Below are 27,688 nucleotides of genomic sequence, written 5' to 3' on the forward strand. Positions count from 1 at the left end.
TGTGATGCATGATTTTAATATGACAAAGTGAGAATACAGAATCAACAGTACATTTAAGAAATCACAACTGCTTTATTTCTTTTCTTTCAATAAGCTCTTTTTTTTTTTTTTTAACAAGGGAGAGTAATGACCAAATATCTGAAAGGATAAAGATCAGGTAGGATAAATAGAATGCTGGATCAGCTGTAGAAAGCACTGGTCCTCTGACAAAATGAAATATGCATCTTAAAAGTACAAAAAAAGTCAGGGCAACATTTTGGTGCAGGTACGATGATGAGAAGCATCAAGATCTTTTGCAGTAAGGGATGAGAGGCAAAAAACACTCCAAGCCCGATAAACCTATCGACAAGTGAAAGCAGTCCATTCTGAGAACACAGTGACCTTTTTCAACGTTAAATCCTTTATAGTGCCACAATATCTAAAAATGAAATGTGGGTTTGAGCCTCCCCTCGCTGGCAAGGCTTGACTGTACAGTTAAGTATGCATATACATATATACCAGTGAAACACTGTCATAAAGATAAATCGTAACATTTTGTAGTGTCATGGAGCGTTATGGTAAGCAGTAACATTTAACCAGTTATGACATTGGCATTGTGAGTTTCAAAATGAGTGTCCATTACAAAACAAAACAAAACAAAACGAAATAAATGAGGATTCCAACAGCTTCACATTTTCAAATAGAACAAACACTTTTAAAAGTCCTTCGTAGTCCACTGGAACTGCAGTGCTCACAAAAAAAGCATAAGCAAAGAGCGCATTTTTAATTCAACAAGCAATGCTAAAACGCCCCTCGTTTGTGATCATTAGCTTCTAACAGAAAAAAAAAAAAAAAAGTTATTTGGACCCTGATTGTGATTATAGTCAGGCTGCAGTTATTGCTAGTGCCACCTCAGAGACCAGATGCTGAATAATCAAATGTGTCTTCAGAATTCCCCACGGTACTGTTGAGTGGGATTTTCAACGGAATTAAGAGAGAAAAGTCTTTCAAAAAGGCGTAAAAAGAAAAAAAGAAAAAAAAAAAAAAAAAACGCCCCAAAGCTGAGGGACGTAAAAAATCACTTACATCACATGTTCATTAACAGACAATTTGATTAATTACAACCCAAACAAAGCGATAAGAAAGCAAACATTTCAATCAGCTATTTTTTTTTTTTTTTGGGAGGAAGGTCCTTTACAGCAATTGTGAACGCAGCCCCCTCCCCCCCAAAACACACGCAACTTCACGATGAGCCTGAAAAAACTGTTGCCAGCTTGGTTGATCAAAAATCCACACGGTCGGTCGATGGCAGCACTATGAATGCTGAGCTCAGGTGCAGTCTTTTGTGAAATGTTGCTAGGATCTAGGCAGGAGTCCTGCGGGTTTTACACACGTTCAGCAGATCACATGCACACGCTCTTTAATCAATGCCAGTGAAGTTCCCATGGAAGCAACATGATTTTGGTAAAATGTCCACCTTTTTATGTTTTCAATTTACATACAGAAGAGAGCCAGCGACAGAATGTAAAAGCAAAGAGTTTTAAGAAAAGAAATAAACTTCTACCAATCTAAGCAGTTTTCGCCACAGTTCATGGGCCGGGTGAAGAACCCCAGAAGATGCATTTCTAGGGCTTTTTGCCATGTTGACATGCAATGATGTCCACAAATTGGATTTTTTTCTGGGGTTAATAAAAGAAGTCCTTTACCAAGAGGAGGAATGGGTGATGATGACTCGTTTATTTACCAGCAAAAATGCCAATGAAATATGACAAAAAAAAAAAAAAGTGCCCCGCTGCATTTCGTTTTCATTTGTTTAAAAAAATTGAGCAGACTTTGCTTCTCGTAGTGAGTTGTATCAAGTGTCTGCCTTGTCTTAAGGGCTACAGTCCATAAACCGGGAGTAAATACAGTTTTGGCAAAAAATGGTATGAAAAATGAACCATCTGTGTGAGTTGGCCACTTTCCTTTTCCCCACCTTGGAGAGAAACAACAACGAAAAAAACAAAAAAACAAATATCTTTTCTCTTTACCAATCTCCCCTTAAAAGTGACTAATAATAAATTAAAGAGGACCTTGAAGAGATCTGCTTAAAAGACTGTTTGTGTCTATGTATATATTTATATATATTTATATATCTCTATACGTGGTGTGAAATAATAATGTCCAGTTCTGACAGTTCAAGAGGAGTAATTCATTATGATGTCTGCATGTATGCCCCTTGCCTTGGTGCCTTGAGATAAGGTGGGTCTTCGAAGGCTCAGACTTTGGTCAAGGGGCTTTGTGTTGGCAGGCTGGGTTGTTGATGAGGATTTTAAGGTCCATTGTTACGCCTTGCCCTCCTCTACTTTGACAGCCTGGGGTTTGATGGCTCCAGTGCGTGCTGGTTTGGCTTGCCCTGTGGAGGGTAGGGGCTCCTGGAGTTTGCTGGTCATGCCCCCGGATGGTGTCTTGCCCTCGCCCACTGCCTTGCGCACTTCTCGCATGGTTTTATTCTGCACAAAGAAGAGGTGGAATCACTAAGAGCTCCGGCAGCGGCTGGTAAACCATACAGTTAATGCACTGACACTTGTGTGGATCGTCCAAGGCTGATGCTCAGCTGTCAGGTAAACAAAAGTACCATTTGAAAATATTCTGTCTGCACAGTTCTGACTATTTTAGAGCCCAACTGATACATTGGTAAAGGGAGACTACTGATCTATATAGCTATAATGGTTTCAGCATATTTGTTGTCTACTATGTGCCCAAAACAAAGCCTGAATGAAAACATTTCTGTAACAGAACATAATACAGATTGTTTTCATTCGTTATGAGCTTTATAAGCAGCATTCTGATTCCTTTTTCTTGATCAGGTTTAAAATACATCCTGGAGTTTTCACAATACCAGATTTTGACACAATACCACTTTAAAAGAAAAGAAAGTCCTTGACACAAAAATAGGATGTTATTTATTAACCTGCACACAGTGCTGGTACACAAACAGTCACTGAACACTGTCTGGTTTTTCTATGCTGCAAGCCAAGTTTCAGACACAAGAAAGACTGAACTGAGGTCTTGAATCAGCACTTCAGTCATTTTATTTTTTTTATATCTCTGGTACTTTCAATACTATCAAATGTTAGTATTGTATTGTTTGAAAATGTGGTATTGAAAAACTAGGCCTATCAATATATTTGACAACCTGAATACATATCTTAAGCTCTATTTTTGTTTTTACTTTAGTTTAGGGATGCTGATAATTAATTGCTGATTGCTGTTAAGAATTTAAGTGATTAAAATTGTATTAATCAATGTTATTTCTCCAGAGCTCACAGGTTTTCTTGTGGTTTGCTTTGGTCTGCCTTGTTAGTCTAAAAATGGCACCACTTTTGTTTAATAGTAACCCCTTTGTTGAATAAGAACAGATGGAACTGTTTTATAATTATGTTCGCTCATTGTTCCTAAAAATACAGTATCAGTCAGGCCCTAGTCAATTTAAGTAGTTATTTAGCCAAACTGAACTAATATCTTCCCAAGAATCAGTGTTGGCAGTTTTTTAAATTGAATATCAGCTTTAGACAATCCAAAAATATGTGAAACTTTATTCATTGGATTATATTTAAGAATACAAACGTAATTGTTTAGCATTGGTAAGAATGCGCTGATCAATCTTTTAGATAACGATTTGCGAAACAATTTCACAGTTAAATACACAGGTAACAGTATAGAATGATGAGATCCCAGATAAGTGCTAAAAATTATCCTAGCAAGACTTCTCAAATGTGCTAACTGTTTACTTAAAGTAAAATGCACACATGAAAAAAAATACATAAAACAATTATTCAAATAGAGAAAAAGAAAATGGATTAAATTAAATTACCTATATTTACAGTGGGTGGCTCACCTTCATGCCATCCTCTGGCCCTTTGACAGGGGGCTCGGGGGCGGAGGGAGGGGTGGAGTGGGGAGGGTCGCGGCCAGGGTTGGGGTAAGGGGGGGAGCGGATGATCACAGGCTTGTTGACCTGCATGACTGGTCTCTGGATGGGGTTGGGGAAAGGGCCTGTGGTGGGGGGCCGCATGTGCATCACCATGCTACCCTGAGCAGGTGGGACCTGTGGGGTCACGGGAGAGGAGGGACGAGGGAGGGGAGCAGATGAGGAGGTGGGAAATAAATGAAAAATATTAGCATGCCAGTACTGAATTTCTGAGGGCATTTTAAAACTTGGACATTGGAAAACTTTCTGAATTTAGCTAACATACCAAACTATACCTCTCCCAACAGCCCAAGAATAAAAATGCCCTGATTAACCTTTAAATTAAGCACATCTCAACATAATGTTTGAAAAATAAATACCTGTTGGGCGAAATGTGTCGGCAGAGGGCCTACAGGTCCCCCAGGACCAGAAGGCTTCCCACTGGGGCTGGCAGACCCAGGCCTAATGAGGAGAGAGGAGAACGAAAGCAAAGTCAGTTTTACAATCCATTTCATAAAATATGCATTTGTTATATGACATATCTTTTTGACAGAGCAAAGCTGCATGTGGACTGTTCAGGACAGTTCATCTAATTATTTGTCAGTTTCACTCACCTGTAGGAGCCTCCAGAGATGCCTGGGGAATGATTGGGCTTGTCAGAGAACTGGAAGCTTTTCATTTCCATCTGCGAGCCCTGAGAATTAGGCAACGAGAAAGGTGCAATGTCAACACACAAACTGTGGCCTGCTTATTTATAGATAAAATGTATGGCATTGTATGAATTTGGCTACGTCTCAACAAACCCCCCCGCGGTTAATTTTTAAAAATAAACTAGAATACAGCTTGAGCATATTTGTAATAAACTGCATGGTGATGTTCATTGGACTTCCGACTTTAAACACTTGATGTCGCTGTCATCTTGAACAACTAGAAAACTTTTTCATTGCACATCTTAGTTTCAATACTAGAAGTCTCTGCCATTTCGAACAACTACTTGACTTCTGATTGATTAAGTCAGTGAAAACATTAACTGCAGTTGATTAAAGAAGATCTACAAACACTGATTTTCTTGCACTGTTGAAAACTTCGCATTTACTATTGTTTGGCCTATAACTTTTTATATTTTTCAGTATATGTCCAACAATCAAAAAGTTTGGCCACCCCTTGTCGACACTGTTTGATAAAACAGATTTTAAAGTTTTTAAAGAGCAGTTTTTGGTTGAGCAACATGAGATCAGTAAGTCACACCTCTCGGCTGCCGGTCATGACCGTAGGCTGGGAGCCAGGTGGCAGCATTCGGCGTGGGGCACCGACTGACAGGTTCTGTCCCTGCTGCAGCTGGATGGACTGTGGGAGGATGAGATGCTGCTGAGCTGAGCCGTAACGCAGCTGAGAGCCGGGGAGCGGCATCGTCACCTGGTGGAAAAAAGTATTTTATCGTAAATGTCGTTATCATATAAAGCAATTCTGTATGAGACGTGAATAAACGTGGGGAAAAATCTGACGAGCTGCATCTGGAGTTGTTGTCAAAGACACTCACCTGGATGAGCTGAGAGTCCATTAGTTGGGAGGAACCCATACCAGGCCCCTGGTTCATCTGGCTGTCATAGACCAGCTGCTGGCTGCCATTCATGGGCTGATAGTGTGAGCCTGACTGTGGCTTAACCATGTCTGAGGGCTGCATACCAGGGAAAGCTGAGTAGGGCCCCTTGAGAGGGGCTCCGCCCGACAGCACCATGGGACTGGGCTGTGACAGGTTGGGGTGCATGTAAACCTGGGACCTGAAAAAAGGAAGACAACGAAGGACAGCAGAGTGAATAAAAGGAAAACAACTACAAGGTGGTGCGACATACATGAAAACGATTATATGAGAAAGTGGAAAAACTACTGGGACCAGTGGAAATCTGAGGTGGCCGTACCTAAAGGGGGGAATAGAGTTGAACATCTCCTGGGACTGGGAGACGGGTAGACCTCCACGAAGTCCCAGCTGAGCCTGAGCCTGAAGAGACGTGTGTAGAGAGATGGGAATCTGCTGGGCTGCAGCCGCCTGAGTGAATGAACAAACGTAACATAAAGACAATTCAGTTAATGTGCAAACAAGCTTGTCCGTCTGTCTGTCGTGTTTCTGTGCGTTACCTGTTGGTAGGTCTGCTGCTGGGTCATGGTGGGAGGTACGAGGCGTGGCTGGCTGGGAAAGACATGACCATCCAGATACAAAGGGGGAATATGATTACCTACAGAAGGGACAGAAAAACAACAAGCTTTAAGTTTGGTTCTCTTAAGGCTTCATCGTGATATAAGATAAGAATAAGGATGGAAAAACAGAACAAGATTTTTTTTTATAACACTGTCTCGGAAAGAATACCATGGTGTCAGATGCTGAAGATTATTTGGAGCAAAACAAGCAGATCACTGTCATGTTTTGTAGGTTTTGGGACTGGGTTGATATATATTGATGTTAAATCTCCTCTCTTCAGAACATCTTTAAAGTTTAAAAAAATGTGTAAGAAACAAGAAAATGTGATGGATATGCGGAAGTCTTATCCAATAAAAAGAGTAGATAAAAAATTAAGCCCTCATCCAGACAAGAAAATGTAATGCAGTCTTACCTTGCATGGACATGGAAGGTGCTACTGATGCCACAGGCATCGGAGGCATGGAAACCCCTCCAAAAGAACTGTAGCTGACACCGCTGGATGAGCCCACGCTGCAGGGAGGCTGAGCGCCTGAAGCACTGCCGCCAGGAGAGCCCTGCTCAGGGAGGGACTGGGAGTTCTCCCACGCCTTACGAGCCGATTCCATCTGAAGAAGAGAAACATTTAAATTGATATGCAAGTTTGTGTAAATGATTTTTGCCTTCATGTTACCACTGCATAAGCAGACGCTGATTATACCTTATTAGTTACATGTATGCAAAGATAAAGCTCTGTGTACAAATGTCATATACCTTGAGAGTGAGGTCCGCACTGGGGAAGGAAATGGGGTTGAGGCAGCCGGGCTGCAGGTGGTTGGAACGCAGCATGGGGATACTCTGATTAAGAGCCGTCTGTTTCATAAAGAAAAAAAAGAAAAGGCTCACAATCAATAAGGTGCAAGTCAATAACTCTTGTTTTTAAGCAAGAAAAACATTCTCAAAAACACTTAAAGCATTTTATCACTGACTTCCCACTGATTGTCACACCAGATTATCCGTGGTTATTTTTTTATTTACAAGACACCACACAAGCACAAATATAGTCGCTCACATTGGTGGTAAGTGCATCCTGAAGCTTGTTGACAGGATTGGACACGGGCACTGGGGTGGAGCCCGGCGGCAGGCTGAAATCAGAGTCTTTGGCACTGACACCAAACTCAATGGGAGGCACAGGCAGCACAGTGTCCACATGCAGGTCCACACCATTGACAGGTGTGATGGGGCCACCCTCCAGTCTATCAACACCTTCTGAGCCCTTGCGGTGCTTCAGGGAACGTTCATTTCCAATTGGCCCAGGTTTGTGCTGTTCTTTACTCTGCTCCGGGCCAGCATCAGAGTCCTGGCCAAGTAGAAGAAAACACACTTGTTTGTCTCTCAAAGCAATCAGATACCGTTGCAGGTAGTTTGTTATTTGTCTATCATGAGGCAGAGAAGAAAAATGTTAAACTGAGGACCAAGAAATATTTTCTAACTGCAGAAAAACAAATCAGAAACAGTATTTGCAGTGTAGGTGGAGGTTTCAATGAGTATGTGCAGTGTACTACCTCAGAGTTGGGCTCACTCCCAGTGTAAGACACCTGCTTAGTCCACGAGTCTCCACCTGAGGACTGAACTGAAAGAGCTAAAAACATAAATGAATGCCGTTAGTGAAGAAATACACTTATTCCTTGACAATTATTGTATGTTGACATCTATACAAAAACTGAAATATTTACTGAGATTTAAGTAATATCCTCGTTCGGGATGTGTTAATATCAAACTATTTGAAACATTGATATCAGGACTCCACGAAATGGTTCAAAAAAGTCGTAAGATAATGACATAATGTGATCTGTAGGCCAAGAAATCTCTGCAGCACCACAGTACTTTATTATAATGCTATTTTATCACACATTTTTTCTTTATCAAAAAATTGTAGCTCCTGCAATTTGGATATTGCACTTAGCTGTATTGAGATTTCAATACTATTTTGATTTATGTGCAGCCCTTGTAGATTTCAAGCCTACCACAAACTGTTACATCCTTAAAATAGCAAAAGGTTTAAGTCCAGATGAAATGAAAAATGACTTTGTAACCATTTAGTTTCATTAGTTTGCCAGCTAACAAGAACATGTCAATATGTCTAGTTATGACACGCCCACTTCTAAACACTTTACACTGAATTATGTCACCATACTGAAGCTTTTGAAATGTCGTCTCATCTGGACTCGAAGAAACGTCATCACCATAAACTTTTTCTCCAAGTTTCATATTTGAGAAATCCAGTCAGGTAATATTACAAAACTTTATTCAGCTCTGTGCTGTAATTAAGCAAATATGTTCTACAAACCATTTCAAGGTACTACAATCTAGCCTCAGAGGTTTTTGTTTTATAGCAGGAAACAAAAGCATTAAGAACAAAGCACTGGCACAAATTTGGGTCTGTCCAGTACCTGAGCTGTTGGTCTCCCAGATTTCAGTTCCCAGGTTGTTGGAGGAAAGCGCCTCCTCAGGTTGTTCCATGCTCATGCTTCCCTGCTTTTTGGCAAAGCGTGGTGGTATCTTGGATGTGATGGTCCTGTTCTTCACCGGCACCTAAAACGGGCAAAAATGAGGAACCAGCTTAACGACCTGCATGCTTTTTTGTTCATCCTTGGCATGACTGCTGAGCAGCTGGATTGAGCATATGTTAACTTACAGCAGCTCCCTGTTCCTTCCTCCGTCTCTCATCTTCCTGTGGGCGTCTTTGCTTCTTGGACAAGGCATCCTGGTATCCATCTGGATTCGAAACTGGCCCCCCTGCGTCCCCCTCAACTACAAAACAGGCATGTGGTCAATGCAACGGAACTAGAGTACTGAACTAGGCTGATCAGGCTTTAGCTTAAATGCAATCAGCAATCCGTATCTACCCTAAGAATGTACACAAATCCAGTCCAGCATTATTTTTCCAGTGCAGATGAGCAGAAATTCACTTTTAGAAATGTGTATTTCATTTCTATCAACATGGAGAACACAAAAAGACACATTAAAAAACTTGGACTAACTTGGGTAGCTGCTGAGCTCATACTGGGACAGAGGTTCGGCTATGTCTGTCTTGACAGGTCCTTGCTTCAGCTCCTTGTCTAATTTCTTCCCAGAGGGCTCGCTGGGCTCCCGCTCCTCTGGCTGCTCTATGCTGTAGACTGGGCCTGACTCCTCTGGGCCCCTGCTGAAAACAGGAAAGGGAGAGACAGGGCGGTTTTAATTGGGTATTCTAAGCACTGCTGAAACATAAAAAGAATGTAATAGTGGAAAAATAACCAAAAAAATTTGGCAATCTTATCTAAAGGATAGTTTACAGGTAGTCAATTAAGTTCAGCCAAAGCTACTGATGGCAGGTGGAATAAGAAGAAAAACAAACAGGATGACGAACAGAAAATTCAGGCTCAGGGGGATGCAATGAAAACATAGTGGTGTTCATCCAGCCAATGCTCCAGTAAGGCACAGCAACCTTTTCCCACATTTGTCTTTCCAATGAAACTGAGCTAAATCCTCTTCTGGGACAGACTGCATGGTGAAAAGTGCTATAACAGACTTTCTTTAATAGCAGGTGAACCAAGGGCAAACTATGAGTACTTTTTTTTTACTTCTTTAAACAATGGGGCTGAATGGAGGAGTGTTCACAGAAAAAAATATCTACGGCTGGAACATTTTAGTCAAATGATGTGCAAATGTTGGTAGATATTTGAGAATGGCATGTGGCCGTGTTCTTATTCTAATCTGAATGTCAGAGGCGACAGCTAAACTGAATGAATTTCAAGCCCTTGGGACAAAATGACACCTCAAAAACATCTGGTACAAGTTAACAATAACTAGATTCATCAGTATTCAAATAAATGAGAACGACAAGCACTATAATCAGTGCTTGAATGTACGTTAAATTCAAAACAATATGGGAGTGTGTTGTTAGTTTCTAAGCAACTATAACTACCAGACCTGAAACAAGACACTAGAGCATTAATATAATTCCCACCACATAATGTGAATGCTTCATTACCAGCTGCAATACATGCGTACAGGATCATATAAATAATTTTGTTCTATTACTCTCCTCACCCTTTACAAGTTGTTCCTCCGTTCTGCCAGCTGTCATTCCTGTTAGAGGAGGGCGTAGGGGGTTCAGGTGTACGTGACATCTTGCTCGCCTCCAGCAGTGACGGCTCTCCTTTCCTGTTCTGTCGTTCCACCAGCGGTCTCTGGCTGGAGAAGCTTCTCTTGCAAAGTTCCCTCTTCTCGCCAGAGCCTGGCTCACTGTGGCCAGAGTCTGAGGGGATATCGCTGTGCCCCTGCGTCGCCGCGCCCCCACTTCCACCTCGCTTCTCTCTCCAGTCGCCAAAGTCGCTGTTGTCTGATCCCGTCTCCCACTCCTCTGCCTGACCGTGTTGGCTGGAGCGTCCGCCGGAGTAGTGTCCACTGGGCCAGTTGTCTTCCCCGCCGCCTTTGGAGCGACTCGGCCAGGGGTTCGCGAAGTCCCCGTTTATGTACTCATCACTTGTCCACTGGTTTGAGCCAGGTTCGCGTTCTTGTCGTAGACGTCGGAAGCGTGGAGGCTTATCTTGTCGGGGTGGACGCCTTCGTCTTAACATCTGCTTGTCGGGGTTGTCGTTGTCAAAGTAGTATTCTCCTTCACGGTCCTCTGTGCCATTTTCCATGAAGGAGCCAGTGAATTTAGGAGGGTACTTGAGAGCCTCGCGTTCAACAGGGGGTCTGCGGGAGTAAGCAGTCTCAGCTGCAGGACCGTAACCGTTTTCTTGCATGGACCCACCACTGCTGTTAAACTGGGGCCCACGGCCCCTCCATGTAGAAATGTCTCTGGATCCTCCAAAGCTTCGACTGTAACTTCCGGTGGTGTTCAGTCTGGGAGGCAGCATGCGGCCTCCAAAGCTCCTGCTGGCCTTGGCCTTGTCTCTAGAGTCTTGGGTCGTCTGGTCGTCTGTGTACACCTTGTTGGATCTCCAAGAGTCTCGATCAGCTTTACGGACTTCTCCAGACTCTGGGTAACCCTCGCCATTTTCAGATCCCTTCTGGCGGCGCCTCTTGGGCAGTTCCTCATATTCAGAGGCTTCACTCAAGGTCTCGCTGACATTTCGCCTCCGGGGCTTGCCCCTCTGGAACTCCTCCACCTTGACGAGATCCCTAGGTGGTGCTCGGCCTCTGCCGCCTGCGCGCTGAGCTCCGCTACTGTTGTTATTGTTGTTATAAGCACCTCTGAGATTGTCTCCGCCTCGGCCACCACGGGTTCCACCTCTAGAGCTAAACTCCCTGAAGCCTCGACTCCGGCCTCTACCTGTTCCCCTGACTGCACCAAAGGCCTGTTCTTCATCGATGAAGATCCAGTTATTGCGCCGTGGTGCGTGGGCCTCCCGGTTCTCCTGGCTATCTCTAGGTGACTGGCTTTTACCGCTGTCCCATGCGTTCTCCTTGGGAGAGTCATCACTGTGGGTGCTCAGAGGCCTCTCTGTTTTGGTGGGAGCTGGTGACTGACGCTGCCTCTCTTCGGGCTGTTTCTCAACAACAGGTGAGGCTGCACGCCTGTTGCTGGCAGGCTGGTTATCTTTCTTCAAGTCGTAAACATTAGTAAGGACTTCTTTCTCCAGGCGGTAAGGGACAGTCTTCTCCTCGGGCTCAGGTTTTGGTTTCTCATTCTCTTTGTCTTCAACTTTGAGAGCCTTGAGAACTGGTTTCTTGATGGGCCCGGTTCTGCGAGTCAAGGGGCGACCACTGGTCTCAGATGGCTGGCTGACGCTACTACTAGAACTAGAGCTGGGTTCAGACCACTGGTTTTGAGCATTGTTGGGTCCTCCATCTTGTTTCTGGCCTCCATCTCTTTTCCAATTGTCCTTAGAGCCGTCTACGGTCTCATCGTGAGATTCAGGGCCGTCTTTCAGATGCTTGTCTCTAGAGTCTTGTTTCGGGTAATCACTGTCTGCATGATTCTGAGCAGTAGTCAGCAAGCCTTGGTCGTGGTGTTGGTGGTCTCTGTCTGAGCCTCGGCTCTGGTAAGCATGATGTGGGAGGTCGTCTTGGGGGTGGGTCAAACACTCATTGGCCCTCTCTTCATAGGAGTCCTGCTGGGAGCAGGCCATACCACTTCTGTGGAAAAAAGATATGAAAAAGATGAAGAATGACAAAAATCAAGGTTTCAGTAAATTCCAACAAGATAAATTTAAGACTTTTTAAGAGATTTCTGAGACCTTTTCAAGACCAGTAACAATGAAATTTAAGACCTATGTCACATCCAAACTGGCAAAAAGTACAAATGATATGACTGAAAATAGGACTTTTCAACAGACTTCAACCAAGTACTAACTGCACTGTTCTCCAGCCAGATCGCACTGACCTTACTTACAAAGATTAGATGAAAGTAAAGTTAACAGAAACTATTTTAACTTATTAATTGTAGAAGTAGCTTTTTTTTTTCCCCTTTGATGAGGAGACGCCACATTAACCCACACACCACATGGCGACACACCAGCTGGGTGTGCTGGCTGTGCTCTGACCGGGCTTCATAGTTTACATAAGTGCTTATAGTTGGTTTCATTTTGTAGTACGATCAACCACATTTTTTCCCCCAAAACACATATAAAAGTGTGACTGAAGTTAATCCAACTCTAAGAAAGTGACACTAACTTCATAATCCAATCAATTTGCGACCATCTAAATCATATTTTAGACATTTTAAAATTCAGAATATTGGATTTTAAGACTTTTCAGACTTTTGAAAGGACTGTCAAAGCCTCAAAAATGGACAGAGGTCAAACTATGAGGAACTTCATGTCATCATGCAGAGTTGTGTTCATTAAGACTGTTTTGTAGAGGGGGGGTTTCAGGGATTTTGATCAAAAGAAAATTGAGAATACTCTAATTTAAGAATTGCAGAATTCACAGGCTCTAATATCTTTTAAACACAATAACTGACCTGTCGTCTGGCTGGCCGCTGTCCGAGCTTTCATGTTGTCTCTGGTAAGGTGGTGTGAAGCTGCGCAATGGGTATCCGTCTTGGTTCCACATGGGGTAAGGCTCAGTGGAGGGGGCTCTTCTCTCCTGGTGCAGGTTGGGATGGCATCCCTCATCGGAACCAGGGCTGTTCAAGTGGTCTTGATGCATCATGGGTTTCATCATTCCTGCTGAAAACAAGCAGTGTTCAAATTTTGAGAGTTTTTCCACAACAGAAAGATTTCAGACCCATTTTCGTGGGTTAGTGCTCACCTGAAGAGTGGACTGTGCCAGGGTAGTAGTCCACAGGAGATCGTCCTTGGGTCATGCGGGGATCCATGAAAGGCGGCATCATCATCCAGCGGGGATCAAACCCGAGGACATGTGGCGGGTAGTAGCCCCGCTGAGCGTGGCTTGAGCCAGACGGGGGAGGGTGACCTGACTGCTGCCAGTGCTGCATCTTGTATACTTGTTCCTGCAAAATGTACGGAAAAAAAATGTTAACATTAACAATGGTTCTGTCTCAGGAAGGCAAGACAGTGTGACAATGTGCCAAAACAGCTAAATAGAATTCAGCATTTATTGTATAATTTACACCTGTGTTTCTCCTATTTTGACACGTTAAAATGTCTTCTGTGACATGTATGACTAATTCCCTTGAGGTTAAGTGAAATGTGGAAAATTTTGCCAAACGTATAAATCCAGCCTCTCTGTAGATTGCAATTCTTGTTCTTCTTACATGAGATGACCAAACATGAGCTCCAAACACCCCTTCCAAGAAATAAAAATCCTATTAAAAGACAAATAGGTCAACACGCTTCACAAGGCTCACTGCTTTTCATGTTTGCATGCTGATGGCTGTGCCCTTAAAACTGCTTCCGTGAACTCTCTTCTCACAAGGCAGCCACTAATACATTGACGCATTAGTCTGGGATTAGGACTTTATGGGTTAGAAGAGGCATCAGCTGGCGCTCACCTGCTGCTGCTGCTGCTGCTGCTGCTGGTGGTGCTGTGGCTGCTTTTGAAAGCGGGGTGGGACGGGTTTGGAGGAATGACGTCCACTGTAGTCTCCTGAGGGGGAGGAGGGCTCCTGGCCATCGTCCTCGCTGCCGCGGTAGTTTGAGAAGCCAGAGTCGTCACGGTAACTATGGCCAGGAGAGTGGTCAGGGGGACACTCACTAGAATCTGGAAAACAAGAACAAAACACACTTAGAATCTGCTGTTATATTCTGTAATAATCTTTCTATATTATCTTTATGTTACGTCTACTTGCAGATTTTTACCTTTCGTGCTGTACTGCCAGTTCTCATGGTGGCCTTTACTCTGCTCCCTGTTTGGGGACAGTGGAACGTCTTTGCCGTCTCCTTCTTTCTGGCCCTCCTCCGTCCTTGATGTCTGCCTTTCAGTCTTCCCGAACTTCTCATCCAGCTTTTTGAGTTTTTCAGCGCAGGCAGCCAGTCGTTCCTCACGGGCACGCCTCTCCTCCTCCTCCCTGCGTCTGCGGGCCCTCTCAACAGCCTCCGACAGCTCGGGGGACACATATTTCGCCCGAGCCGGTCCCTGAGCCTGAGAACTGCGCTGGTGATCATCCTGGTCAGCCAGAGGCTCACCCTGGTTTTTCTGCTGGGCCTAGAGAGAGAGAGCAGAGGGAATTGAAGAGGGGAAGGCTTGATATTTTTCAGCTTATTTTAGTATTTGTGCATATCTGTTTAACCAGTTAACAGTAAGGCTTCACCAAACATCATTTTGTCACATTCAAAGCTTCAAATGTCTTGACATCCTATCGTGACATCATCCCCCTTAAAAAAAATCCTCAATTTGAATAAATTGGTTCATTGGATTAAATAGGGTTGTCTTTTTGTATTAAATAAACTTTCTTCAATGACTGCAACTCGTCAGTTTTTTCAACATGCATGTAATTTATGGTGCCTTTTAGATTGCTGCTAGACCATTAAAATGTTTTTCAAAGGCTGAATCCCACCAATTATGGATTCAGGCAGAATATTTCATTAGACAAAAACATTTTGTGAATTTTGGAAATGATTTCTTTGTTCTTTTTTAAATAAATTCTGGACTTTACAACATGGAGTTCTTGGAAAGCTTTGGATCAGAGTTGGAGACAATCCTACGCAGCCACCAAGAGAATGTAATTCAAAGAGTATAATACCCATACTAGTAATACTAATCCTAATCTTTAGGTTCTTGACTTGTGTCAACATTATGTACCAAGCTTCAAACTATTCTGTACAGCCCTATTTAACAGTCTCTCAAACAAGTATATTTTAAAAATCATCTATAATGTGTCCTTTGAGAAAAGGTTTTAAACCAAGACATTTTTTTACTCTGGGTTATCAAAAACATTTACTGATTTTGAAAGCGTGTATGCTTGGAGCCTTGCAGCTTTGACATTTCAGGTAACAGAACAAACCATTTCTTCAAAAAAGAATCCCAACAGTCTGATTCATGTTTACCTTTAAGGAAAAATAAGTAAGATTTTGCATTCCTCTATAAATTACAGACATTGGGGGAAAGGATGAGAAGGAACCCAGGCCCCAGGCCAGATTCACAATTGGGAAATAACACATATAGGAAGCACTTCAAACCACTCAAAGGAAACACCAAATCGCTTCGCCTGTTAAGTCCGCCTGCTGTTTGATGAAAAGAAATTTTAAACATGTAAGCCTAAATGTGCAACACTACTTGTACTCAATTCTAGGGAATTTTTGTCTGACAGATTTTCCACTTTGTAGCTGGACAAAAAAACAAAAAACAGAGGCATAATCTGCTTTTCCATTATGTCTGTCACATCCTTTTCACTTGCCAACCAAACAGCTTGGCAAGTAAAAAGTAGTCAGACACACATCTCTATGGTTACTGCAAGGTCATCTCTCCCAATTCACAATGGCAGTCTCACTGGAGGGCCAGTGAAGGCACACTGCTATTCATACGCTCTGTAGTGTTGCCTTATCGTTCACAGTCACAGAGGGATTAAAGAACAAGATGCGCTCTAACTGTGGATAACATCATAGTGAGTTAATCTTAGATAAGAAATCTCAAAAGGGGAGGATGAAAGGGGAAAAACACAGTATAGCGTGTAGTTACCGGGTTGTCCGTAGAGTGATATCTGCCATTGGTCTTCCTGGGAGGCTCGTGATGGTGATGTTGGTAAGAATAACTCTCCTCAGGGCCCTCCTGGGGGTAAGACGCCTCTCCTGAACTGAGGGAGGACTGGCAGTCACGCTGGATCTCTCTCTCCCTATCCCAATCATTCCTGACAATTAACAGATCAAATTCAGATTCAACCAGGAACCCTTAAAATAATGTCGCATGTGAACTAACTTGGAGCAATAATGAGCTATAAGGAAAGATTTCTCACCACATCTTGTTTTTATCACCGTGGTCGTCTTCATCATCACTGAACTTGAGCTTCTCACTATAATCTACTTCTTCATGGAGTCCTGACAAAACAACAAGTTAACAGTCAGGAACAGCGCTGTGGGAACAGGCACTGATATCCCACCAGCACGTTCTCAGCTGGTTAACAATCATACTGTAGTATTCATAGAGTGGAGTGATATATGAAAACTTTGTAACTGGAAACATTTTGCCATAAAGTAGAGCTCTTAGTGTAGGACTACAAAACTGGTAAAAGAAACCTGAATCTTGGCTGAGAATCCTCAGCAACCAAACTGTGTCTGAATAAAACCATACACTCGACAGCAACATTTATTTGGCTGAATGAAAACCTTAAGAGATCAAGTACAGGACTTGTGCAGGTTTCAAAAATATATTTAAGACTTTTAAAAACCTTTTCAAGACCATTATAAATGCAATTTAAGGGCAATTTTACATCCATTTCGGCAAAATATTATCAAGTATATGAAGGAAAATCAGAATCCCAGAATTACTTATAAAGAAATCATATTTTTCTGACTAGTTCAGGTTTCAAACGCAAAATAATTTTAAGATATTATTTTATTTTTTGATGAGAGGAGAGGCCTCGATAGCCCACATGATAGCTGGGTGTACTGATACATATTTGACCAACAGTCTATATTAGTGGTCACTGATTCCATGTTGGCTTGTGTGATCCCTACAGATTTTTTCCAAAAAACATTTAAAAGTGATCCAGAAGTTAATCCAACTTTATCAAAGTAATCCAAAAAAATCCAAAGTAAATCCAATCAGTTTTTAGTATTATTTAAGACATTTTACGGCTTAAAATTCAGATTACTTGATTTGAGACTTTTTAAGACCTATTAAGGACCTGCAGAAACCCTGCAAACAACCAGGTACACCAACACATCCTGCTTGTCTAATAACAAAAGCAAATAGTTGCAAAAGTAATTTGGTTTCTGACAGTGTGAAAAGACTAGCGAGTTTAACCCAATGAGAAAAGTCACTGAATGCAACACAAGCATAGTAAACTGACTATTTTTTGTGCCTCAAAACCTGCACCTTATTCCATTTTGTAGCTTGTCTATAATGCTATGGAATCAGGCTACGAAGATCTGAAGCTGAAGTTTTCAAGTCTTTTTTATCTGGCCTCACTAATAGAGCGAACTGGAGGAAGTTCACAAGTTTAAGAAAAACTGACCTGCCCATCCATCCTCGCAGTCATTGTCAAGGTCATCCAGATCCTTCAAGTCCTCTGGATTAATGATGGCCGGGCGTTGTGGTCTGTCACCAGGCCTGCGGATGGGCTGAGAAGAGAGTCGGGGTGGAGCGCGGACAAAGCGGTTCTCTCTTTTCACGTCACCGCTGCAATTCAGAGATGATGACAAGACAGATTAGCAATTGCAAGATGTCACAAACTGCTACTCACATTGAGTATGTACTTACTTGACAAGTTCAGGTTTGGCGTAGCTCTGCCTAAAGGCGGGTTTGCTGTCAAATCGGGCTGGGGCTGCAACGGTGGTAGGACCATGGTCTGTACCTGGGGCTTCACGTGTCTCTTTAGAGCACATCTGGAAACGGCAGGAAGAAGAAGCAAATACAATGAGCAACCAACAGAATCTGATCTGTTACAGATTATTTTAAAACCAGGATAGTTTCTTTAAAGCATTTTACAAAAAATATAGTTCTTACAAATGCAGGCAACATGTCGTGGTAGACAGCAGTCGAGGTGTGGTGAAGCTGGTACTGCAGGGCAGTAGGGACGGTTGTTCTGCGGAGAGGCTGGGCGGGTCGCAGGGAAGGCTCCTTGGGGTCCAGGACTGGTGACTGAGCCGTCACTACGCTAGAAGAGGTTGTGCCGGTGGTAGAGGAGGGGTGAGACGAGGCTGGAGGGGTGCCGGTCTCACCCAGGGCAGTGATCTTACCCTCAGGATCTGCTGGCAGGCCGAGGGTCAGGGACGAGGGTTGAAGGTTCCTGCCACCACCTTCCCTCCAGCTCGTCACATCTGGAAGCAGGAAGAGGGAGATTTCTGAATTAGCCAACAAACTGTACATGGGATGATTTGACCACACAGTTTTTAATCTCAACTCTACGAATTACATGGTGCTAAGTTGATCAATACATCCCAAACTAACCGCACAAACATAAAAAAACAAGTTAGTTTCCCTGTCTGCCACTAGGAACTACTGCCAAACTCCGGGCCTCCTCTCTGGAGCTTGTTTCTTTCCGTTTATCAGTGAGACCCTAACGTTTCAACAGTATCATCAGCTTTCAAGCAGTTGAAAACTTGATGCCAATTTCATAATTTGATTTCCAACAGACTTTATCTCTTTTTTATTTATCTTTTATCTAGGATACTGGCAGCCAATTCCTAAGAGCTGAGACTTACTCTGGGGGCGGAGGCTTGGTCCGGGCCCATACGACGGATCGAAGCCGCTTCTTTCCTTGCCAGCCCTGTCCTGTTCTCCAGCTGCCTTCAGCGTGGGAAATTCCTCGTGAGAGAAGGGCTGAAGTCGGTTTGAGGCCCTTGAACCTGATGTTGGCATAAAGAAGGATGTTTGTCTTACTTATGCAAAAAGAGGAGGACTGTACTAACTGGCAAAGACATGTGGAGGGTCACACCATTAGCATGTTATTTAATTTTTAACACACTTAACACACTCTCTCAATTACAGATAAATTAAATGACTCACCATCTTGCTCTACTGCCTTTCCATTTAGCTGGGCCCATTGCTTTGGTCCACCTGTGTTTGTGTTCTGTGGAAAAGAAGAAAACCAAGGTCACAGTCTAATAGCTGCCATTAGGTCTCTCTGACCTTTGAAATATAGAACGCCGCTTTTTTCCTGAGTCTGCATATAGACTGTTTACCTTGCCTAATTTTTAATATTAAAAATTAAAAGTTTCAAAAGCTTCAACAGTTTCACTTTGGTACAACACTGATTCCAAAAAAGTTGGGATGTTTGGGAAAACGTAAATGAAAACAGAATTGCAATGATTTGCAAATCCTTTTTAAGGTAAAGCACTTAAACTTCATTGTCTTTTACAAATATTACACTCATTCTGAATCTAACACCTGCAACACTTTCCAAAAAGTTGGTCACCACTGAGGCACATCACCTTTTATTTTAAACAAATTCAGTAAATGTTTGGCAACTGAGGATGTCAATCTTAAGTTCTGAAAGTCAAGGCAACCCATTCTTGCTTGATAAACAACAGTCTGGGTTCTCAATTGTTGTATTTTGCGCTTCGTAATACACCACACATTTAAATAGACTGCGGGCAGGTGCTTGCTGCAGCAATTGTTTAGACACATTAATTGTGAATTTTCTTGCACAGAGGTGGTATTTTTTATTGATTTTTTTATATAATTAATGAAATCTGCACTACATCCACAGTCCAAAGATCAAACAGGAGACTGATGTCTAGATGCAATCTTTGTGATGGTAAAAATCTGATGAAATGTCACAGATTGAACATAAGCACAGCTACACATACACACCTCCTGGTTGGCTACCGGTGAGGGCTTCTGAAGATTGGAGACAGATTTCTGTAAAGCCAGCTGCGGCTGCAACTCCGGCAGCTGTGTTATTGATGCAATAGAACTACAAAGGAGAAAAAGAAAACTGTTAGCTTTGTGAAACTTAGTCAAAGCAGGCATGAGTACTACAACTTGACATAAGCCGAGAGAAAAGAAGACTGGACATCTGAGCAGGTGGAACAACAACAACAACAACAACAACCATCTCTGATTATAAAGGTAACAGCTTTACAGCTTCATAGAGCTCAAAGCCATATTTTACTTTTTCCTGCCTCTGAAAAAGATAAAAGTGTTTGCTTCAAGTTGATGTTGGTCTTAGAATGCACCTCTACACTGCACCCAGTGTAGTTAACTTGTTTTCTTTCAATGCCTTCACATCTTTATGATTGAAAACCACAAAGATTGTCAGGATCCCACTGTAGCTTCAGAATATGAAAAAATGACTTGTAGCACAGCTACAGATTTACCTGAACTTCGATACAATGGATGAGAGGATGGTTTTAAGTGTGCTCCCTCTTACCTCTTTTGATCGGGTTGTTCCTGCTTGTTCGCCCATCCTGTACCGTCTTTAGGCACAATAATCACGTTGGGATCGTTTCCTTTGTTTTCGGACTTCAAGCTCGGCAGGTGAGCAGGTGGGGGCATGCGCCGGGCTGTGGCCACTTTGCCAAGACTCTGCAAGCCATGTCGCGGAACTACTAAGAGAGAAAACACAGGTTGATAAAGCAACAGGGGAGAAATTAACAAGGGGACTGGAACAGGGTAACAGATGTAATGAATGTGTTTAGGAGACAAACAATAAAATAAACCTTACCTGTGTTTTTCTGAGTTTCTATTGATTTTCCCTTGTACTTGTCAAATAGGCTGAGTGAGGAATACTTGCTTTTCCCATCCTTGGACTTGGTTATTTGCCCCAAACGATCGGACATTGCGATGTAATGTCATCGAGTATGGAAATTTTTCTTTGCGCCTCTTCCCAGTGCCTTCTGATTCTATAAAGAGAAGAGAAACAGAAATTCCCAGTTAAGTACAGATCACACTGTGGGGGAAAATATATTTAACCTCAGGGGTGGGGTGATGTTCATCTGCCAACTTGTGAGGTTGGGCAGAACCCATATTTTTTTTATGTATTTTATGTATTAAGTGTATAAACAAATGTCTGACAGAGTGGGACACAAACACACTGGTATCACTTTTCAATATAGGAGCTGGCCTGTCTTGACTTGGTTCAACTCGACCTGTCAGCCAGGCAAGGCAGGGGTTTGCATTTTCATTACAAAAGGGCTACCTGCTTGAAGGTGTGTCTTATAATTGAAAACAAAATTGATGAAGCTCTAGTCAACCGACTGTAAAGTGGAGGATAAACTGTTCATATATGTCTCTGGGATAAACACAGTTTACTTATTTTCTTTGTAAATATCATTGGCCAAACAGATATAAGACCTTTGCATTAAACACAATGCTCAAATACGTAACTTATACCGTTAAAAATAGACCCTAAAATCCAGTAAACAGCTTTTTGGTGAATTTATGTTTATATACAGGACAAAAGAAAACAGTGTATATAGGTGAAATCTGTTTTTAATTGTTCTGAAACCAGATGTACAGCCTACTTACTTTTACTCACCTTATATTACAGATACTTCTGTCTAGAATACGATTATTACCAGGAAAAACTATTTACAGCTTGCTCTGTGAATTACTCTGAGAAGCCACAACAGTGGCTTTGTTTGCACGCACACTTATTTCCCAAATTCTGAATTTGATACAGGTCGTGTGAACAGCATATTCCATTTAGATACACTGAATTAGGCATTATTCTGTGTGGAGCATACTCTGATTCAGACATATGGTACGCTGGTATTATTCTGGTTTTAGAAACATTCTTTGGACATGTATACAGCGCATTTGGAATATGAGTCCCAGTTGGGGTTTTTTACTGCAGTTTGTGACACATGTCCTCCTGCCCATTTACGGTCAGCTCTGTGCGTTGTAAACAAACCAACTGCCAACAGTTTGTAAGGCTGGGGTAGAGATGCATGCACAAAAGAAAAGTCCAGATCTCTGGTTGGAAGGAGTAACACACCTTCTCTTAAACATCATGAAAGCCTTGGATATCAATCGGTTTTCAAAAATGGTCAAATATCACAATGTCAAACTTTTTAATAAGATGGTTTAATGAATGAGCAAGGAAGAGTGTGTTCATATTGTTGAATGAGTCTGCCACGGGTAGAAGGCTTTGAAAAAAAAAAGTCATATTTTAATGCAAAGAAGCATCCGTAGTTGAAGTATACACAGCTGCATGTAAACACAAATATTGGAGGAAAGTTCATTTTCCTAAACCATGTAAACAGCTTAGTAGGAATAATATCTTTTTCACAGTAAGGGCAAAACATGAATATTTTGTGCATGTAAATGTAGTCACTGTGTATGGAATGACAACCCTTGTTAAGTTTTGTCCAAACACCATTTTCATGCTTTTGTGTACCACAAACAAAATTCCACTTGCCTCCATTGTGCTGAGAGGGTAGCATTATTTTCAGAGGAAAACAGCTCAAGAACAAAGTTCATAAAACTGAAAATATTTTTGCGGCAAGTCGCAACTGTTGAGTTAACTGACCGTTAAACAACAGTACGCTACAGCTGCTAATAAAATCGGCCCATGAAGGTTGTTATTGCAACAAGGAAATTGAAGCTTGACAGCTAAAAATAACTGGTGTTTAGCATATGTGGCTGACCATCGCCCATAGTTTGAGCTTGACGTGTAGCACTGATGGGTACAGTTTGCAGTGACCGTTGGACATGATGCGACAGCGGTGCAGTGGATTAGAGACAGCTTTCTGATTGTCTTTTCAGCTTAACCCAATTTACCCTTTTAATTTTCTTTTCTTCCCCAAGCAAAGCAAACACCAGTACAAAGCAAATAAAAGAAAGGCAAAGCAAATCTTTATACTGCCAGTTCCAACTTTTAAATGAGACATACTCGTGTGTCTATTGTGATCATAAGAGGAGACAGTTTAATCGGATTCACAGGAATATATATTTGGATTGATAGTCAGTTCTGACTGTCTATCCATTATGTATTTTCAGTTAGAAACGCAGAATGACTGGTTATTTCCTCACACAGGTGCAGAATGTACATGCATGTCGGCAGTCAGATGAGTGCTGTGTATGGTTTTTGCAATGTGTTCATGTGCAACTTTTAACAAAAGATGTGAGCCAATGCGAGGTGACGCATCAGTCGCCTTTTGTTGGTGTTAGTTCTTCCGTATGTCAGGGCCCTCGCCACACAGAGATCATTAAGCATTTCCACTGTGACCTCAGCGACATTACAGTTGGATGGTAGAGCTGATATAATTCTATTTTTAAAAAAATAGATGCCAACTATTTTGATATGATTAATCATTTCATTTATTTTTCAAGCAAAAGATCAAACATTTGCTTGTTCCAGCTTTTTAAATGTGAGAATTTGCTGCTTTTCTTGGTCATTTATGATGGTAAATGAAGAGTCTTTGGGTTTAGGACTGCTGGACGGAAAAAGATGCAACCTGAAGACGTCGCTTTGGGCTCTGGGAAATTTTGATTCATTTTTTCCCCACAATTTTTCAGGCATTTCACTGACAACCACTGATTGCGAAAATAATCAACTAAGCTTATCCATAATGAAAGCAGATTAAGTGTTCACCAATCACATTTGAAATGAGTAAACATATGGAAAAATATATGGTTTTGAGGCAGGAATCATCCTTGCCCCTTGAAGGCACATTTGATATTGAATGAAAACATTTGTTTTGCTCCTTGTTTACATTTGCTGTGGAACTTCACTTCCACTTCAGTTTTTTGCTTATTCCAATAACCTGAGGGCAGACAGGCCAACACGTTCAACTAGTTTAAGAAATGTCAGAGGCCCAGTTCCACGTGTAGAACTACAGTTTATTCTCAGGTAACGGAAACAAAATTATTCAAATTTTCAGGTGATTATACACTAATGAAAACACAGTTATTAATATTATATATATTACAATATATATATATACAAATATTACACACTGGACCATTAAGTTGCTGTATGTTAAGTTGCTGTTGTGATAAAAACAAATACTGGAAAAAGCCCATGAAAAGGCATGCAGGTACATTCAAACACAATAAAATTGTCCTCTGTTCAATGTTCAACTAAAACCAGTGAAATTGGACATCAACCTGAGCACCCATCACCATATTTTCCCCACTTTGTTGTATGTTTAATAGAAAACTTCACAGTGAAAATTATCCTGAGTAAACTGGAATATGGTTTCTGGTATGTTGCATCTTAGTTAATCAAATGTATTTGTTCTATGTTTTGAACACCACAAAATAAATGTGGCACCCAACCACCAGGTGTCTGCTGCAGATAGGGACGAAACAATTACCGGTTTGGCATTAAACCACAATGAAATTCCAGATGATTGGCATAGTATTATGTTTCAAATTTTAATTATCAATAAAACCGAGTTTGATTACCGCGCTTTGAAAAAACCATGGCAAATACTGTCCAGCATCAATCAAAATTAGCAACAGTGTGCCAGACACCGGCACAACATGCAATGTGGGTTTTTTGCGCCAATGAAAATTGGAAAATGAAAACACTATTACTTTCTGAACTTTACAGCACATCTTCAATAACAGGATAATGCTAAGAACTGTAATAATTTTGGTCATATTCGCAATATGCAACTATCTGCATAGCTAGATATCATTGAGGGTAAAGAAAGCAAATGATATTGTGACTTTGGCTGGCCATTTTAATTGAGTAACCATTTGACATGTTTAACACTTAATTCAACCCAAGTTCTTGTTGGCAGGAAGTAAGCGTCATGATGTTGCCATGCCAAGAATCCCTACTCTTTCCTGGTTGAAACTCCATTTCCATCTATTCTTCCTTTACTGTTGAGCTACATCTTACAACTGACGCTGTTTGTGGCTTTGACTTGTGGTGCACTTATCTCAAAGCAAAAGGTTAAGAATGCACAATGTAGCAAAAGGATCATTAAAATCGTGACGATGTGACATTTGTTGCCGCCTGCACCAAACAAACAAGATTTGCAGGCTAGAGCATCTCTGTTTGGATTTGGATATTGGACTTGGACATATTGGGATGTCCACAGTATTTTAATTATTTGTGCTTAAGTCGTGTACTGCAATAACATGAAAATATTAGCTCCAACACTCACTTTAGCTACAAAACAACATACCAACATAGACTACGTAATGCAGCAAATACTACTGGAACTTCGACAATACCAACTGCAGAAGTACACAAAAAAAAAATGTAGATAAACTATAATATGCACAACAGTGTAAACAGAACTATAACAAACAATTCATTGATGTTTTACACTGATTGTTGTTGAGCTGTTATTTGAAGTGGGCAATGAGGGCAAAATCAAATATCCTAATATTTTGGCCAGATACCTCAATATCAATTATTGTGACAGCTTTGTAGGCGTTTTCACAGAATTATTAACACAAAAAATGAGACTTCTGATAAATAATCATCAGTAATGTGCTTATAATGACTAAGTGGGTAAAGGCGAGTAATAGAACAGATAGAACAGTCCGGTAAGTTCTAAAAAATATATATTACTTTACTGTAATGCTGGTGTTAAAACCAGGAAAAGTCAACACACATAAATAAAGATACTACAATGTCCAAAATCTAAGACAGTATCTAGTCTCATATTGTGATATCAATATAAGAGTGATATATTGTCCAACCATAAGTCATATTATGAGGGATTTTGTAAATTTATGTTAGGTTTGTGTGTGCTTAAATCTGCCACAACAGTCAAGCAACCATTTACAATCAACTGCAATGACACAAAATATACCCACTTGTTATCCATATGCAGCCAGATTAATTCTAATTTTTCTTAAACGAAATGGTTTTGACGAAGACGATCACGTAAGGTGCAGTGCAACACATCCCAGCATGTGTCTTCTAGTTCAATGTTTTGATTCATGGTCATACATGTTCTTCAAGCTCAACATTTTTATGATGGCTACTCGCGCTCATATTTCAAAGGGATTGCTTAATGCAAGTACCAAAACAATGTATGTACAGAGTGTGACACGGGGGCTCAATGATCATCTTGTTGGCTAATATAGCGTCAGCTACGCCCCAACTGCCCACAGCTGATGTTTTGGATATTTTATACACAAATCTAAGCAAGTAAATATCGTCGTTTGAGCCGAATAGCAGACAAGCCACGGGAGGCCGTTCCGTTAAAGCTCCGCATAGGCGTTATAACGGGACCTCTAAAGAAAAAGGTCCATCCATCAAGGACGACTTAGTCAAGTATTAAAATCAAAATCACGTCAGGCCATTGTCTCTAACTTGGATTTCAGGGAGGGGAGAAAGGATTTCTTCAAGGACCACCAAAATTTAGCGTTAGTTGACACCAAGTTAGATATGGAAGCTAACGCCATGACAGCTAACGTTATCCATTTCTTGACTTTGTTTACGCCATTTCTAACAGACAACTAAAAGAAAACGACACAAACTGTAATGTGCCTATATTGGTTAAACATATTTTCTTCCGGTTGCAGAATAGTGTTTGACCTCTCTAACTAACGTTAGTTGTGGGTGTCGTTAGCTTACTGAAAGCTAATGCTAATTGTAGCACATGAAACTGACACCAGCCAGTTCGCTGCACGAAAACATAAACACAATCTGTCTCAACGAACAGGATAAAACATTTAAAAAACAGTCCTGGTCAATTTCTCCGACTGTGAAGACTACGCAATATTATATTAAATTGTAGCGTAACAATACAAACATGAAAGAGGACCGCAAGTGTAGCTGCTAGCCATCACCAGTAAAATATGCTAGCTGATGGCTAAAGAAAAACAGCTAACCTATGTAAACATCAAGTGCTATTATCAAGGTCCAGTAGAGCTGTATATCATTATTATTACCACATCTCAAAATGTGAAGAAAAGCAAAATTTCTGTTTATTCAAGCTAGCAAGCTAGAATAACAAACCACAACCTCTCACTTAGCATTAGCTCCGACAGTCGTAGCTTGTTGGAAAACTAGCTAGCGAAACGGCAATCCCGTTTAAATTACAGTCTAGTATTGCAAAAAAACAACCTTGACAGGCCGGGGTTTTTCACTGTTGTAGTGCTTGAGACTATTAAACGCGCTGTGATTTTTATGGGGGATAATATGAAACACTGTGACCCATGCTAACATTTTCAACCTTTCTTGGCTTAGAGAACGGTCAGACGACAGGGAAGGGAATGTAGGACAAGGCGATTAAAAATGGCTGCTGCACAGAACAAAGCAACAATAAAACTAGGCAGCGGAGAAGACAAGCAAAACTGGAGATTTGACGCGACCGTCCGCATCCATAACTCACCGATTCAACGACTTAGTGTGCCTTCTGATCAGTGACAGTGATATATTTCCACAAAATGTTGTCTAATCAAAGGATGGATGGCGATTGTAAAGCCCAATCTTCATAGGTTGAACCGATCGCAGTGTTGTTGCTGGGGTCCTACCCGGCCTGGAAATGAACAGGGCTGTGTGTAGGCTGGATCGGCTCGCCTCACAGCGTCATACGTCACCAAGCGACGTTGGCAGGGAAACAGGACGCGCTCCCCCTGCCGGTCGATTTCAGCTGCTACAGAAACAC

General features: G+C 41.6%; 1 protein-coding gene across 4 annotated transcripts; it reads right to left on the reverse strand.

Moving 5' to 3' along the window:
* prrc2b (proline-rich coiled-coil 2B) lies at positions 1-27,577 on the reverse strand. Of its 4 annotated transcripts, none has more exons than XM_084746102.1 (31): positions 27,413-27,577; positions 20,830-21,007; positions 20,536-20,710; positions 19,977-20,079; positions 19,170-19,233; positions 18,866-19,009; positions 18,168-18,481; positions 17,922-18,046; positions 17,677-17,840; positions 16,456-16,537; positions 16,182-16,350; positions 14,363-14,708; positions 14,056-14,264; positions 13,353-13,554; positions 13,063-13,270; positions 10,200-12,236; positions 9,149-9,312; positions 8,803-8,918; positions 8,558-8,699; positions 7,670-7,746; positions 7,177-7,464; positions 6,879-6,977; positions 6,541-6,733; positions 6,068-6,165; positions 5,851-5,978; positions 5,472-5,712; positions 5,180-5,347; positions 4,546-4,625; positions 4,312-4,393; positions 3,860-4,069; positions 1-2,471 (listed from the first exon to the last, which is right to left on the reverse strand). In XM_084746102.1, the coding sequence occupies exons 2-31, from the start codon at positions 20,942-20,944 to the stop codon at positions 2,304-2,306; spliced, it is 6,711 nt and encodes a 2,236-aa protein (XP_084602228.1). In that variant the 5' UTR covers positions 20,945-21,007; positions 27,413-27,577; the 3' UTR covers positions 1-2,303. The 4 variants fall into 4 exon arrangements, with proteins under 4 accessions (XP_084602228.1, XP_084602226.1, XP_084602229.1 ...); XM_084746100.1 differs by having other exon boundaries at positions 13,063-13,267; positions 20,536-20,713; XM_084746103.1 differs by having other exon boundaries at positions 9,149-9,309; positions 20,536-20,713.
* Between the last annotated feature and the right edge of the window lie 111 nt (positions 27,578-27,688).

Source organism: Lutjanus erythropterus, chromosome 20, assembly GCF_056507025.1.
Source record: "Lutjanus erythropterus isolate fLutEry1 chromosome 20, fLutEry1.hap2, whole genome shotgun sequence".
NCBI classification, from domain to species: Eukaryota; Metazoa; Chordata; class Actinopteri; order Lutjaniformes; family Lutjanidae; genus Lutjanus; species Lutjanus erythropterus.

Coding starts and splice junctions, on each gene's coding strand:
- prrc2b (XM_084746099.1), bottom strand. CDS start 20,944: ATGTCCGATCGTTTGGGGCAAATAACCAAGTCCAAGGATGGGAAAAGC. Junction 20,714..20,829: donor AGAAACTCAGAAAAACACAG/GTAAGGTTTATT, acceptor TTTCTCTCTTAG/TAGTTCCGCGACATGGCTTG. Junction 7,465..7,669: donor GGAGTGAGCCCAACTCTGAG/GTAGTACACTGC, acceptor CTACTTGGCCAG/GACTCTGATGCTGGCCCGGA.